The 15,701-nt window shown below is 47.6% G+C and overlaps 1 protein-coding gene across 1 annotated transcript in view; it reads right to left on the bottom strand.

Annotated features, from left to right (window-relative positions):
* Positions 1–1,843: 1,843 nt before the first annotated feature.
* The window catches only part of GPD2 (glycerol-3-phosphate dehydrogenase 2), a 43,167-nt gene continuing 29,309 nt past the window's right edge, over positions 1,844–15,701 (bottom strand). The window contains exons 9-17 of the mRNA XM_027905776.1: positions 11,244–11,437; positions 9,038–9,172; positions 8,514–8,689; positions 7,895–8,026; positions 7,326–7,484; positions 5,530–5,642; positions 5,374–5,452; positions 5,188–5,286; positions 1,844–2,347 (exon numbers count right to left, since the gene is read on the bottom strand). Coding sequence (XP_027761577.1) covers positions 2,222–2,347; positions 5,188–5,286; positions 5,374–5,452; positions 5,530–5,642; positions 7,326–7,484; positions 7,895–8,026; positions 8,514–8,689; positions 9,038–9,172; positions 11,244–11,437 — 1,213 coding nt within the window. The 3' untranslated portion in view covers positions 1,844–2,221. The remainder of the gene's footprint in view (positions 2,348–5,187; positions 5,287–5,373; positions 5,453–5,529; positions 5,643–7,325; positions 7,485–7,894; positions 8,027–8,513; positions 8,690–9,037; positions 9,173–11,243; positions 11,438–15,701) is intronic.

The following is a 15,701-nucleotide window of genomic DNA, read 5'->3' as shown; positions in this document are numbered from 1 at the left end:
CTGCAGACACAGTGAGGGCATAAATAAATACTTCAGATTTCTTCATGTACAGATTCAGCTGCTGAAGGAACACATGCAGTTGTCCCCCTCATTCCAGGGCTGTACAGGGGAGCAGGAGGGTGACATAAAGTGCCTGAGACGCAAAGCAAATCCATGTCCAAGGACACACAGCCAGGAGAATCCCAAAGTGACATTCCAGATGCAAGATTAGCAAAACAAAGAGTATCCAAAAGTCACATTCCAGGTGCAAGATTAGCAAAACAAGAGAGACAAGGAGCATACTTTGGGTACAACACAGAAAACCCTGCTTTCCAGGTAAACCAGGGTTATTAATTTAACAAAGCCAGTCAGACAGGAGTGGAAGAGAATTCCTTTTTAAACTATATAAAAGCTGTTCAATATTGGAAATATTTTTTTTAACGTGGCCTGGAAAAGGTCTCATGACTTTTACTATTTTTTTTTTCCCTTTAATTATTGGTAACTGTAGAATCCCAAACCCCTTCCCTTGTTCACTGAGCCAAAATTACCTGTGTGTTCTACATTCACTTCCCTCAGTTCTGCAGGATATGTGAAATCTGTTACTGTGGGTTTGGAAATACAGAGCTGAGACAAACATTCCCCTTCACCTGAATATTCTAGAACACGGTTCAATAGGAAAAGTTTACAGGACCACAGGAACAAACCCCTTTGTTCATTAAAACAACCTTGTGGTGTCAGGTGTGCCAACTCCTCCCTCAGTCTCTGCTCACAGCACAGGGCTCGAAGCACAAAGCCACAACCTGAACAACATCTGCATCAAAAAAATGAATTTAACCTGCAAAAGCCATCTGAACCATTTTAAAAATTCATTTTAGGTGAGCCTTGCCCCAGCTTTTTTTGTATCTACTATTTTTCAGCACCTGAATTTTAATATTTCTTAAAGGATTATGCTTCTCCAGCAAAACAAAACATTTGTACCCACTGTGCTACATCCCACACTCCTCAGCACCTCCCTTTGTGTCTGGGATCATGTTCCCTATAAAAATATCCAAGGAATCTTGGTTGTTCACTCCTGTCCTGCTATTTTCCATCAGTGAATGTGGTGACACCAGTCAAATACATCAGATTTTCCTGATCGGAAATTCTGACACCTGGGAAGTGAAGCTTGATTTGAGGAGGAAATTGCTATTTCTACTCAAGGAATAAAACAGATGCCAAATCCAGCAATAAACCAGGTTTTCACTGCCTTGTTCTACATCAGGCAGAAATCTCCCACCTGATCTCAACCAAATCCAGCAGCAGGAAGGCAATAGACAGGTACAGCAGTGCTGGAAACAGCTCCAGTGAGGGCTCCTTGTTTGGGTTTTTCCATTAATCTGCTGAAAAATAGCCCTTTTTTCTAGAAAAGTTAGTGGAATGCAAGACAAACTTTGTTTTTTTCACTCTGTGTTTGAGCATTTTTAAATTAAGACTATTGTGCTACCAAAACCTGCCCTATCCTACATGCCATCAGGGTTTGTCCCAAACTCAAAGCACTTTTTAGCATAAAGCACCTTTTACCTTTATTTTACAGCACAAAGCACCACCTGCCAGACGATGCCCATTTATTAAAGGCAGTTATTTGTGTTAATATGGGAGAAAGGGAAGCTGTTCTCAGCCTTTAGCCAAATTATTGCCTCGGGGTGATTCATCAAGATGTTTTCCAGCTGATATTTTTGTGTGGCCAAGTATTGGCACCACTGGAATAAGAGAGCAAACCCAGCCTCCTGGAAGGCTCAGGACAGCTCCCCACCACCACCACCACTCCAGGAAGTGTTGGATTTGTTCCTTTTGGGATCATATCTCCATCCAGAACAGAAGACACTGCTGAAGGCACAGCAGCAGCTTTGAGATACCGGGTTTGTATTTGGAGAACTCAACGCGTTTAATGGCAGGATTCACTCTGAGCATCCTCTGCTTTAAAGATTAAAGTGAAAAGTTAATGACCAAGGCAGCACGTGCTTGTGTGTGCCCCCAAACCCTCCCAGCCTGTGTTCCTGAACCCTTGCTAAGAAACCCCAGGGACTGCAGAAGCCCCGACCCGAAGGCCACGAACCAGAGCAGCAGGAAAATCGTTAATGACACGGACAAACGCACCAACGCATTGTGGAAGAGCTCTGGGCACCTGGGCCAGTGGGGAGGGCAGAAGCTCTGGAATGTTCTCAGCAGCTCCAGGCAGCCGTGGGGTGGGGTGGGAGTGGGTTCAGACGCCGCCCCCGCTCCGGTCCACCGGGATGGCGGCGCGGCGCCGCAGGTTCTCCTCGGCGCTCTTCATCAGCACAGCCAGCCTGCTGCCCGACACGTGGCCCTTCTGGATGGCACTCATCAGCTGGGGACACAGCGACAGCAGCCCGTTAGCCCCTGCTCAGGGCACCACACAGAGCCAAGAGCCCTTAGCACGCCCCAATGAACCTACAGATCTGACCCCTGCAGGCACAGACCAACACTGCGGTTTCAAACCTCACCTCAAGGCTCCTTTACACTTTCCAGAAACATCAGAGAAGGCTTTGGCCAGGTACAGGTGGCAGGAAGAGTGGAAGTCCCAAATATGATCCGCTTGGAAGTACCAGTGCACACAACCACCATCACTGGGTTCTTTTGCCATGAATTTCAGGATGTGGGATAACCACCCCTCCCACAGGGCTGTTTGGGGTATCTGAGAGAGGCAGCTCAAACAAGAGCACCGTTTGGATTTGTTTCCATTTAGGAAGAAATTCCTGCCTGTGAGGGTGGGGAGGCTCAGGGTGCCCAGAGAAGCTGTGGCTGCCCCTGGATCCCTGGAAGTGTCCAAGACCAGGATGGACGGGGCTTGGAGCAGCCTGGGCTGGTGGAAGGTCCCTCCCAAACCAAACCATCCTGGGATTCCATGATTCCTGATCCACCACTGACCCCAGACCAAGCCCCTTTTCACTCACAAGCTCTTCTCTGTAGAGACACTATACTTGACTTCCACAATTCTTTCAAATCCAAACTCCTTTATAGACTTTTAAAACTAATTTGCCTTTAAGTCCTGGGAGCTGAGCTCGGCTCTCTCTCAATGAACACACACTAGTGCTAAGATTTTAGTTAATTCTTTTTTATCCCATGGATAAAGTGAGCATTAGATCTGAAATTACCTGCAGTCAGCTCAGCACAGAGCGCCAGGGAAGAAATTGGCACTTGCAAAATGCAATTTCTTCCTCCCATCGAGTATAGGAATCCTTCAGACCCCTTCCCTTCCATAGGAAAATCTATTCATTACATCTGCAGTTGGACCTGTGCAAATGTGGTGTCAGCCCTGCCAAGGCCGAGTTGGAAAGGGACTTTGGACAAGTCCTGGAGCGCCAGGACAAGAGGGAATGGCTTCTCACTGTCAGAGGGCAGGGTTAGATGGGATATTGGGGAGAAAATCCCACCTGTGAGGAGGGGTTGCCTTTACATCCCAACACTGAGGTCCCACCCTCTGTTGAGCATCACCCCATGGACACCTGTGGGCACGGGGAGCTGCCAGGCTGGTTCTCCCCAGGCCATTATTTGGGTTCCCTCAGCACTGTGCTCCCACCTGGAGAGCCAGGCAGCCCCCAGGTACAACCTGTTCTATATTCTAACATAAACCTCCACAAATATTTGCCCAGGGCTTGCACAGTCGCTCTGCGGTGAAACGCAATTACTTGGAAGTTTTCAGAAAGCAAACACCCAAGTATTGGGCACTGACTTAACAGATCCATTAAAAAATTAAACAAACATTTAATGTAGTTTGCTCCTTCCATGGCAACCCCCTGTTCACTTCAGTGCCACCCTTCCCACTCAGCACTGGGCAGATGTGCAGGAGCCAGAGTGACACAGGAGCCAGAGTGACACAGGAGCCAGAGTGACACAGGTCCCCCAGCCCAGCAAAGCAAAAACCCCACAAGGCCCCCAAAACCCACAGATCACACAATTACTGGTTGTTGCAGCTTCTTAAGCACAACGCTCCCCAAACTGCCCAAACTCTGGCTAACACAGCCCTTGCAGTAAGGGCTGGGCTCCCCCAGCTGAAGGTCTCCACATGCCAAGGGAGGCATGAGGGTGACCCTTTCCAACCGCCAGAACCAGCTAGGATTTTCTCCTCCATTCGAATATGTCACCACAAACTCCCGAAGCCACTGGTTCTCTTTCCCTCCTGGTTTGTTTGGTCTGGATTTTCCCCTTCTCCCAAATTCACTGCAGCTCCCCAGCTCAATTGCTGCGTTTTAGGCAAATAAATACTCCTTTTTGCTAATGCTGGACACAACCTGTGAAAATTTTCTGCATTTAGATTCAACAATGCTGCTCTTATCCCCAGCTCATCTCCAGAGAGACAATTACCATTTCCTTTGCCTTGATCTTGTTTGTTTAACTTGACACAGTGAAGAAAGGGCTGACATTGACCAAAATCCCCAGCATTAATTTCTCTCCTGTTCCGCATTCATCATTGCCACCGGGCAGGGGAGACATGGCAGGCTCTGAAATACCACCCCAAAAAACCCTCCTCAAAACCAACCCAGCTGGCAAACTGCAGATGCAAAGGGAGCACCCCTGGTTTTATTTGAAAGCCCCCCAAAAGGCAGATGCCTGTCATTTCTTTCATAGAAACTGGGATGATTCAGCCAATCCAGGAGTTAAAATGGGTTATTGGGCTCAGACGGCCCTTATAATATATTTATAATATAATATTCAGTTATTTAGTTTATAATTTCATGTTTTATTTATAGTTTATTATTATATCTATTTATTATTTATTCTATATTATTAATATTTAGTTTCTTATTATTCAGTTTATTCATCTTTATAATTACCAGTAGTTTAGAAACTACTAATCCCTTAACAGCCCCAGATAACATCAGTGTGCACAGCTGTGCCATGTGCCTTCCAATGGACAACTGTATTATTTTTTATTAGACAGTTATTTAAACAGCCTTTCTGTACTAAAAATGCCAAACTCAGGACTGTACTGGGGTATAATCTGTAAACTGGACCTGTTCTCTGGGTCTCAGTGGAAAAATATCCTTGCCCGAGCTGCTCAAGGATGGCTCTGTGTGTCCCTTGTCACACTACAGGTAACACTCACCCGGCCTCCAACTCAGCCCGAAGACAAGGGGAAAAAATTCCCTACCTGTGGCTTTGCCCATTAAAGAAACAGCTTCTCCTGGAAGAAGAGGAGCGACCCACCTGCAGGAACTCGTTGAGCTCCACCTGCCCGTTCTTGTTGAGATCCACCTCGTTGAGGATCTCGTGGAGCGTGTTCTCGGCGATCTGCACGCTGATGCTCTGCACAAACAAGCACAGCTCTGCTCAGCACCGGCTCCACCCCACTGACAGGGGGGCTGCCCCCAAAGGAAACCCAGGAAGCCTCACCTGCAGGACACGCTGCACGTCCAGGATGGTGATAAAGCCCTTCTTGTCCTTGTCAAACATGTGGAACCGCTTCTTGTACCTGTGGGAGAAGGGTTATCCACGGGGAACTGCAGGGGGAGCGGGACAGGGGCTCATCAACTCTGCTGCTTCACTCACCTCTCAATATCTGAAGGCACTAGGCTGATTTCAGAGCTGTCTGTCAATTGATCTGTTTTTACTTTGTAGCCCATTTCATAATAGAGAAATTTTCTCGCAGTTTCAAGCTCTTCCTACAACAAAAAGAGAAAACCTGTGTATCTGAGGAATAGCAAGTTCTTATTTTTCATGTAGTATTTCTTATTTATATATTATATTTTATTATTAGATTCTTCCATTTAACCAGGAGATATCTAAGCTCCCAAAATTAGGCAGATGGCAGCTGAAAAGTATTTTTAAAGTTAAACTTGGGCACTTTTTAGTCTTGGAAAGAAGTATCAACTCTAGTAAAGACTTCTAATTTCTATGTAAATGCTTTCAGGACCATCCCACACCTTCAGTCACATGTGGTGAACGTGCCTATTACATGGAAATATGGCCCTTTTAGATCAGGCCTACAACAAACCATTTCACTTCTAGCTGATATCTCTGTGTGATGTTTCACCCAACTGTCTAAAACCAGCAAGAAAGTCAGGAGACTCAACACCAGGCAGGTTCTTTATGGTTTAAACTAGTTTTCCTGATGGCAATAAAATGACTTTATTACCTGAAAGTTCAGTGCAAGGTCTTCCCTGGCCAGGTTTTAATGAGTGCTAAACCCCTGACATACATAAAGCACCAGAGAATATGAGTTCTCTCTGCAGCAAAGGGTTCTTTTCCAGAACAAAGCCCAGTGGACACCCAGGCGACACAGAGATGCCTCAGTGGCATTCCTGAGCTCCCAGGAGCCATGGAAGGCTTTGGAATTCCTACAGGTGAGTGCAGGACTTGCCCATTTTCCTTCCTGCAGCTGAGGGTGGGAAGGGTGCCCAACTCCCCACCACAGGTGCTGCCACTGGGGCTGTCCATGCAGCCCTAACCACGTGCTCATTCCAGATTCCCTGCCTTGACAGCTTCCCATTTGCTAAGCTATTTTTAGGGAAGAAGTGGTGTAGCTTTGTTCCACCTGGAAAATGATTCTGTGAGCAAATCTCATGGGGTAAGGGTGAGGCACTCCTAACACAGCCAAACTCCTCTGGCTGTGACATACACACACCAAGCAGCACCCTCACACCCGGGACAGGATGGGATCCCTTCCCTTAGGCATTCCTGCAGGCAGGCTCCAGGATCACAGCAGGTCCCCTGGCTCAAATGAGCCCTTCCCAGAATGTTAATCCAACTTCTGACTGGCTAAAAGGTCTCATGAACACTCCAAGGGAAACTCTGGAGTGAAGTGCCAGCTGAGCATTCACAGGCTCTGCTTGCTGTCTGTCCTCAACACCGCAGGCAGGGATGAGCAAGTCCCACAGTGACTCTGGGCACAGACCCACCGAGGGCAAAGGAAGCCAACAACAACCTTAAACATTCATTTAGGCCACAGACCGGTACAAACTCAGTATTATCACTCCTCAAAAGACACAGCAGACAAAAAAGGGTGACATAAATTACAAGATCCTCCTTTGCTGAGGCAGGTCAGTCAAAAAGTGTCAGTAAACAAAATAACTGATAGGAATAGGACAGCAATGCCAAGTCTGCTTTCATTTTTAAAGCTGGGGAACAACAAGATACAGATCTTCCCTCTGCCCCCCACCCCCTGGCCAATCCCAGCTCATTTCACAGCTATTTGATAAAGTCCTTATAACGAAATGCACCGAGTGACTCATTCCCTCAGGAATAAAACATCGCTTGTAGTTTTCTATTCAGCTGACTTGGACGGTTAACATGGAAACTCCTTAAGCAAAACAAAGCGGCTTCAGCTGAAAAAAGGCCCTTTGTACCTTCTTCTTCTGCTCGCTCCAGTTGAGTTCTTTGCCCATGATGTCCACGATCCTGGGCAGGGCCTCCTCCGCCGCCTGCACGTTGAGGAAGGCCAGGCGGGTGCGGCGGGAGATGATGTCCACGGCGGTGCGGGCATACTCCTTCACTCCATACACCACCTGCAGCACCAGCCCAGGGCAGCACGTGAGAGGGATACAGGATACAGGAACGGCAGCAATTGCATCCCAGAGCACGCTGCTGGGCCGGCCATGCAGCAGCAGCACCCACCCAGCCGAAGGAAGGGCTTGGAATGTTCCCTTCTCCTCGGGACGTTTTATAAAACCCACTTGGGATAAGGGTTTTTATATATGAAATAAAGACACTATATAAACAGTTAATGATATCTATTAATATGTGTGCATACAAATACATAAAAATAAAGCGTGCTCCAGGGAAGGGGAAAAACAGGACCAGAAAAACATCGAGACCTTCCCAAAGGAAGGGGATGTTTCACAGAGCCACGACGTGCTCTAGAACCTGCTCATGCCAAGAACAGGCTCAAAGAAGATGACGTAGTTTTCCCACATACCTCAGCTTCAATGTAAGGGAATTCAGACACCAGACGTTTTCCAACAATTGGCCACCTCTTCCCTGTGACCTGGGCTATTTTGGCCACCTCAAAAGCCTTGTCCCCGTAGGTGGAAGCCAAGTGCTGAGCCACCTGTGGAGAGGAAAAAAAAAGCCAGTATACTCTGAAAGCATGAAACATGCAGTGTTCCTTGTCCATTCCCTCATCACCAATAACAAACAGGCTGCAGAGGGTGTTTGACTGTGACTGTGTGGGAGGAAAGTGTTGTGGATGGGTTGGACCAGCACTGCCCCCCGTGTCTGTACCACTGGGACTGATGACACCCCAGCTCTTCTGCCACACTGAGATCACGGCAGGTGTACAGCTCTGGGGGCTCCAAGGGAGACAAACTCCAACATTTTAGAGCAGGAAACAGTCAAGAGTGGAAGGAAATAAAAAGGGAAGGTGAAGAACAAGTACCAGAATTCATTTCTGTTCCAATCATCTTTGCCCTAGCCAGACAATAAGCTCTGATCAGGCTCACCAGACCTCTGCCCAAGTTATGCTGGTGTTTGATTTAGGGAAGAACCAAACCCCTGCAACACCAAAGCATCAGAGCATCACCAGAGCCACGACTCACCTCGCTTTCAAGTCCGTAGTCTTGGACCAGCCTGATGTAGAGTGTGGGGCTCCAGTCGTGAGCCCCCTCCAGCCGCAGCCCCATGGTTTTACTGGATCCTGCCTTCAGGTTGTGCTCCTGAATGGCTGCGTCGATGGTGTCCCGCGCCATGGCACGGTAGGTTGTCCACTTCCCCCCTGTGGGAACACACAGCCACCTCTTTATTTGGGGAGAGCAAGAAGAACATGAAGTTGCTGCATATTGGATATATATATAAAATTATATATCACAGGATTTCTTGTCAGGCCTGCCACAGCAAGCCAGTCGTGCTGCTGCTGCCAGATGAGTGTCTGGTTGCAGGGAGCGAGGGATTGTGAAGGGAGCTCCTGGGGAGCCCAGCACAGCCCCTGGGGAGTCCAGCAGAGCCCCTGGGGAGCCCAGCACAGCCCCAGAGAGCCCAGCACAGCCCCAGGAGCCCAGCACAGCCCCAGAGAGCCCAGCACAGCCCCAGGAGCCCAGCACAGCCCCAGGAGCCCTGGCAGTACCTGCGATGGTGACGAGGCCGCTGTCGCTGATGGTCACCACGTGGTTGCGCGAGATGGACTGCGTGTCCTTGGAGTTGGGGTCTGTGACCAGGGGCCGGATCCCGCTCCACGCTGCCAGCACGTCTCCTCTCCTCACTGCCCAGGGATCAGGCACAGTCAGCCCAGAGCTGAGGGGGACTCCGCTCCCACCCCTCTCAGGCTCGGGGGCACTGCCAAGGGCTGCACCCCCCTGTGCCCAGCAACCTGCAAAGCTGGGGGAGACCCTCCAAAGCCAGGGAATAAGCTGATTTATTGGACAATTCAGAATTACAGAGTCACTGAGGCTGGAAAAGACCTGCCAGACCATGGAGTCCAACCTGTGACCGATCCCCACCTTGTCACCCCGAGCATCCTTTTCTCCAGGCTAAATTCAACTCAGCACTGCTCCAGTCAGGATTGGCAATAACTGCCAGCCCAAAGCAAAGTCAGGCAGACAGGTCTGTTTGTCTCCTCTCCCTGTCTGCCTGTGCTGACAGGATAGTCCTTACATTACACTTTAAAAGTCAAAATAAAGTTTGTTCTGTGAGTGTAACATTTCCTTTTAGGACTCCCAAGCCTTTTCTTTCTCTAGCTTGTAGGTTATTTTTCCAAGTTCTCCTCTTGACAAGTCATCTTTACCCACAGCCTTCACCCTAAGTGCAGTTACTGATTTGCTTCACACCCAAGCCTTTGGAACATGTTTTTATTGCAACTTTCAAATAAGAGATAATTGAAAAATCACTAAAAGGGTGTAAAAAACATCCCCCAAAGAACACGGAATAGATTTCCAAAATCAATGGTGCTCTGCCAGCGTGTTTAACCTGCCAAAATGAAGTGTTAATCACAGGACTAGGATCCCGTATTACGTTTATAAACTAATGGAACTCGAGGAAGCAGCACGCGTGACGCTGTAATTAAGCAGCTGGAAGGTGTCCAAGCCTGTGGAAGTTGATAACCCTGGCACTGGCTCTGGCAGCACAGGCAGGGCTGTGGAGGGTTGATATGGGCAGAGCAGTTGTTATTTCAGTACCAGCCATCTATAAACACGGTAATTGCAGGGGTGAGACACAGCGAGTGCCCAGGTGGGCTGGAGCCAGAGGGACTGAACACTGCGGGAGGCACTGCTGGGAAATACCTGTGAAACCATGGAGTGCCTTGGCTTGGCTTGGGAGGGACCTCAAAGCTCATCCCATTCCATGTCCCTGCCATGAGCAGGGACTCCTCCCACCAGCCCAGGTTGCTCCAAGCCCCTCTAACCTGGCCTGGGACACTTCCAGGGATCCAGGGGCAGCCACAGCTTCTCTGCCCAACCTGTGCCAGGGCCTGCCCACCCTCCCAGCCAGCAATTCCTTCCTAATCTCTAATCTAATCTCTGTCTTATTCACATTCCTAACTCCCTGCCTGGCCTCCCAAACTTCTAACACCAACTGCTGCTCCAGACACCAAACAGAACCTTCCCTGGAGACTCTTTCATAACTTCATTCTACATGGAGACATCAATTCTCCACTTCAGGAAACAAGGAATCCAGCATTTCCCATCTCCAGACAGCAAGTTTTCCCAAATCTAGGGATGTTCCAATGTTCCTGACTGAGTGCTTTCCATTTTAATGTAGCTACTGCAGCAGAAGTACAGCAGTACAAATGCTTTCAGAGAGTAATTTAAATAAACCAAGTCTCACTCTGAAGGAAAGACTGCCCAGGGCAGTGGTGGAGTCACCACCCATGGCAGTGGTCAAAAAATGTGTGATGGGGCACTTGAGGACTTGGTTTAGTGGTGAACATGGTGATGATGCTGGGTTGATGGCTGGACTTGATGATCTTTGCCAACCTTAACTATTCCATGATTCTGTGATTCTAAGGAAAGAAGCCCCTGTCCTTCAAACCAGCCCTGAGCCACAGCAGGCCAGCACCTTACAGCAAAGGTGTCCTCAGCTCAGCTACTGAAGGGAACAACTGTCACCAAGGAATTTTTATACATTCTCCTTCTGGCCCATTTTACTTTCCCACCAAAACTGCCACTGTAAGATATTTACCGACCAAGCAAAGTCAATTCTAAGAATAAAACGCCTAGAAAAATGAGAATAGAAACAAGGGCACTCCAAACAACTTTTTGTTCCAGGTGAGTTATTTGCTGCCCTTCCCCAGCCTCCTGAGCACCTTCCCAGGGGAAGAGCCCTCCCAGGTTTACCTTCCACGTCGGCGCCCAGGTAGTTGCGCACTTCGCTCAGGATGAAGTTGATGTCCTCCTCCGTGGGGATGGGGTGGGAGGTGACATCGGTGGGGCTGTCCGTGGTCCCTGCGATCGTCATCTTCTCCCAGGGCAGGAAGAAAATCACCCTGCCGTCGCTGGTGGCTGGATCCAGCAACCCCATGTTGTCAGGGCTGAAGGAAAGGAGGGACACGGTTCAGAACAGGGCAGGAGCACCCAGGGGTCATTTCCTGCACACCTGGCACTCCAGGGAGATACTGGAACTGAACCTGCGTTCTCAGGCCAAATGATTTAATGAATAAATGACAGAATTCACCTCTGGCCTGGACCTGCCTTTAAAGGGCAGTCCCAGGAGTTTGGGGGAAACAAGGCCCTTGCGTGGTGCTCAGGAATTAGAGTTTGATTTCCTAATGAGTGAGCAGAGCACAACCTTAAAGTGCAGCAATCAGGCCTTCGGCATCTCCCATTCCTGTTCACTGTGGAAAACCTTGTGCATTGGAATTTCAAATACAAACAGTGGGAAATTTAAAACCTGCAATGACTTGAAACTCCTCATGGAATGAACAACTGCTTTTAATCCCAAAAATAGACAATCCTCTCTATTATACTACAAGAGAGAGGGAAGGCTGAAACAGGACGAGTGTTCACAGACTGATTTGGGTTGGGAGGGACCTCAAAGCCCATCTCATTCCATCTCCTGCCATGGGCAGGGACACCTTCCACTAGCCCAGCTTGCTCCAACCTGGCCTTGGACACTTCCAGGGATCCAGGGGCAGCCACAGCTTCTCTGCCCAACCTGTGCCAGGGCCTGCCCACCCTCCCAGCCAGCAATTGCTCCCTAATCCATAATCTAGTCAAATGGAAAAAAGAACAGAACCCTGGTTCTGTTTTGATGTGCCTAAGTACAGAACAAGAAATAATAAAGATCAGATCTTATTAACCTGAGCTGCCAACTATCTGCACCCTGAAGAAAGGGCAAAATTGAAGACATACAAAATCCCAGTGACCCTCCAACCTGCCTCCCCAATGCATGTGGAATGGGGGGGTGGGGGTGGCAACTGAGAGGAAAAGGAGAGAAAAGAGGAGAAATGAGGACATTTAAGGAGTCCTTCCAGTGACACCAAGCCTGAGTCTGTCACCACCTGCCACTCCAACAGGAAGAAACACCCACAGACTCCTGAGGGATTCGAGTGCTCCCAGTTCTGTGGCCCTGAACAGGGAACTGTGCTTTGAGGAAAAAAGGCAAAAGAGGCACCAACATGATGCTGCTACTCAAGAGATTTTTCATTAGTTCTGCCAGTGCAGAATGGAATCATTCCATACAAGGAAGAAAAACGGTAGTTCTTTAGACAGGAAATTTTAATGTATGTATGTATCAGTGGGTTCTGGTATAATGTAAAATAAAATTCACAGGTACAAACCCAGCCACCTCCTCGTGGCTTATTAAAAAGCTCTGCTTGTATTTCAGAAAATAATAGGCTTTTATAAACGCTTTAAAGTAAACAGCTTTTATAGATGAAACATTAAACTGCCCCTTTCTTTGTTCAGTTTTATATTAAGGGCAGATGCTGACTTTCATTTCAGGTGCTGCAAGTCCCTATAAAAACACTTGTAGTCTCCAGGGGTCTCCAGGCTGTGCTCCCACTCCTGGGAGCTGGAGGGGGACATGGGGAGCACGTGGAAGGAGGACAGGAGGTGGAGATTTAGGTGGCAGTTAGGGACTTTCGAGGGTAATCATTCAACGGGCTCAAACAATTCCTAACACAGTATCTGAAGGCAAAGACCTGCTCGGGTGAGAACTACCTGCTCAAGCTGAATCAATGAATATTCCATTTTGAGGAAGCCTAAACTGATTACTGAAGGGAAGTTTGCAATATATGGCCAGGCTAGAAGAGAAGCTGAGAATTTCATAGCTAGCATGTATATTAGAACCATTTTTAGCTGATATTTAAAGACAGCTTAGGCCTACGGAGGGAGAGGTACAATCTAATAGGGGAAGTCAACACAGTTTGGGAAAGGTAAATCACCTCAGACAAATGATTACTTTTTAAAATGAAAAAGCTGTTGATTTAGAGACAGAGGAAATCAGAGATTTAATATACAGTACCAGAATTCAGAAACTTTATAGACATTTTCTTAAAAGTATGTGGGGTTTTTTTATGTGATTTCATAAAAACTGTTAAAAATAAGGAAGAGACTTCAAACGACATTTTCCCACAGCACCTCTGGACTGAAACTGTTATAAGATTACACAGCAAGTGCTGAGAAAGGATGCAAGCCTTCCATGTGCCAATGATTTACTGAATTACTGATACCAGCTTTCCTGGGAAGCTCTCCCTCCATGCCCATTGCCCGGGCTTGTTCCAGCTTATTTAAATAACTGAAGAGCCACCCAAACAAATGCAAAATAAGGTGTTTTGCATCAAAAAGCAGCATCTTAACACCCAAATACTGGCTTTTGGGGAGCCTGTGGAGTCATGCTGCTTGCTACACACCAGGAATACCTGTGAAACGACAGGGTTTTCTAAGGCAGGAATTCCTGTGATTCCAAAATGGATGGGAGAAGGAGGTGTGAGCCATGCTAGTCAGGCTGAGATTCCTCTTCAAAGGCTTCTAAAATGGGCAAGTTCAGGATTGCAAACTCTGATATGAAGCACTAAAGCAAGGCACACAGAAATGCAGAGGGAAGTGGTCTGGGAGACACATGGAAGGTGTTGGATCCACGTTGATCTCCAGCTGAAGAAGCATTTGACCAAAGCACCACAAATGCACTTAAAGAACAAAAAGTGACTTTCCACAGAGCAGAACCGAGATGCAACAGATAAGATTACCTGGAATCTGGAATGCAGAGCAGAGAGGAAAATTCAAGAAAGACTGAAAACATCTGAAATTGGTCAGAAGGGAGAGGAAAAAGCCTTGTATTCACAGACACATTCCAGGCTGGAAGCCTAATTAATGAGGGGAGGAATTCTGGGACTATTAATGAAGAACATCAATGAGCAGAAAACCCACGGGAAGTGAATGCATTAGGTTAACATTAGTTTTACAAAATCTTAACTGCAACTGAGAACCTCTAAATCTTAAAAAAAAAAATAAAAATCATTTTTGTGACTCTGGGCCAAAATTCTGTGAAACATTCACCACAGGGCACGTGGTGGACACGGTGAAATGCCAACCTTCTTGTGCTGAGCAGTGTTCCCTGGCACCAGGAAAAGACCTGATCCAACTAAGATTAAATCCCACGAGTATTTTCTGTTTCAGCAGACAGTTCCCTGCTTTCAGCTATCACACTCCCAGGAAACTCAGTGCAGTTTTCTCTAATCAGCTGTGCTGTGGAGGCAGCGTGTGGGCAGATACTATTTTCCAAGGAAAGTAATGCCCACATGCTGACATACACCGGGGAACACGGAGAACAAGAATTCTCCACATTTCCAATTAAAATTATTGGGTTATTACAGAATAAATAAATGCATATCAGGCCATCTTCTACTTCGAGTTTACAAAGTGAGTCCAAGTTTTAAAGCTCTCCATGTTTTTGTGCGGGGCCATAAAGCCAATCGCACCCGTCCTCCTCCTGGCATATGAGGAAACTGGGATTACAGCCCATTTCTTCACATTTTTAGTACTTTAAAGCAGCTATCAGGTCATTTTCCCATTTTTCATGGGGAAAGATACAAAAAAACCCCAGAACAGAATGCAGGGGTGATTTTACACTAGGCCAAAAATGCCTCAATTTTAGTCTGTGGTCACGTGCTGTTAGGACAGCTCCAGCAGAACACCCTGTTGTGCCCTGGAAGGCTGAATTCCCATTCCAAGGAGCACGATGGTGCCGTGGAAGGCATTACTGCAAGGGCTCTGTATCAACAGAACTGGGCTAAGTCCATAAAGCAGAATTTCCATTAGGATGCTAATGACTTCAGGAACCAAAGGTAATATTTGAGTTCCAACCGACAGGGCTGACTCGGGAGAAGGGGATTTGGCTTTGCACAGCAAATAGGGAGGGAAGCAGGAGACTGCAGGGAGCAGAGTGCCAAGGAACCTCTCCTGGAACAAGGAGGGGCACATCCTGACCACCAAAACCCCCACGAGTGGGGGGAACCTTGTGGCCACAGCAGTGCCAGAATTTAACTGTGTTACTCTGAACTACTTCTGCTGGCTGATAGTAATGTTACTAATTATTACTTATAATATTGCCCATTATATAATTTCTTCTGTCCTATTTACGCTGAGCAGGTGGCAGAGTCATTGCACAGGGAGGTTCACATTTAAAGGCAGGGGGTGGAACGAGATGATCTCTAAGGTCCCTTCCAACCCAAACCACCCTGTGGTTCCATGATTTAACAGGACAAGAGATTCTGTATGAAGATGTAACCTTGCTGGGAGGTTTTCCTAAGGAGGAGACCAGGCAGGCAGCACACTCAGCTCAAAGGCATTATT

Source organism: Empidonax traillii, unplaced genomic scaffold (assembly GCF_003031625.1).
Source record: "Empidonax traillii isolate 1590-97213 ecotype Southwest subspecies unplaced genomic scaffold, ASM303162v1 scaffold1203:size352318, whole genome shotgun sequence".
Lineage (NCBI taxonomy): Eukaryota > Metazoa > Chordata > Aves > Passeriformes > Tyrannidae > Empidonax > Empidonax traillii.
Note: the sequence above shows the minus strand (reverse complement) of the source record. Positions and strands in the feature narration are given on the sequence as shown.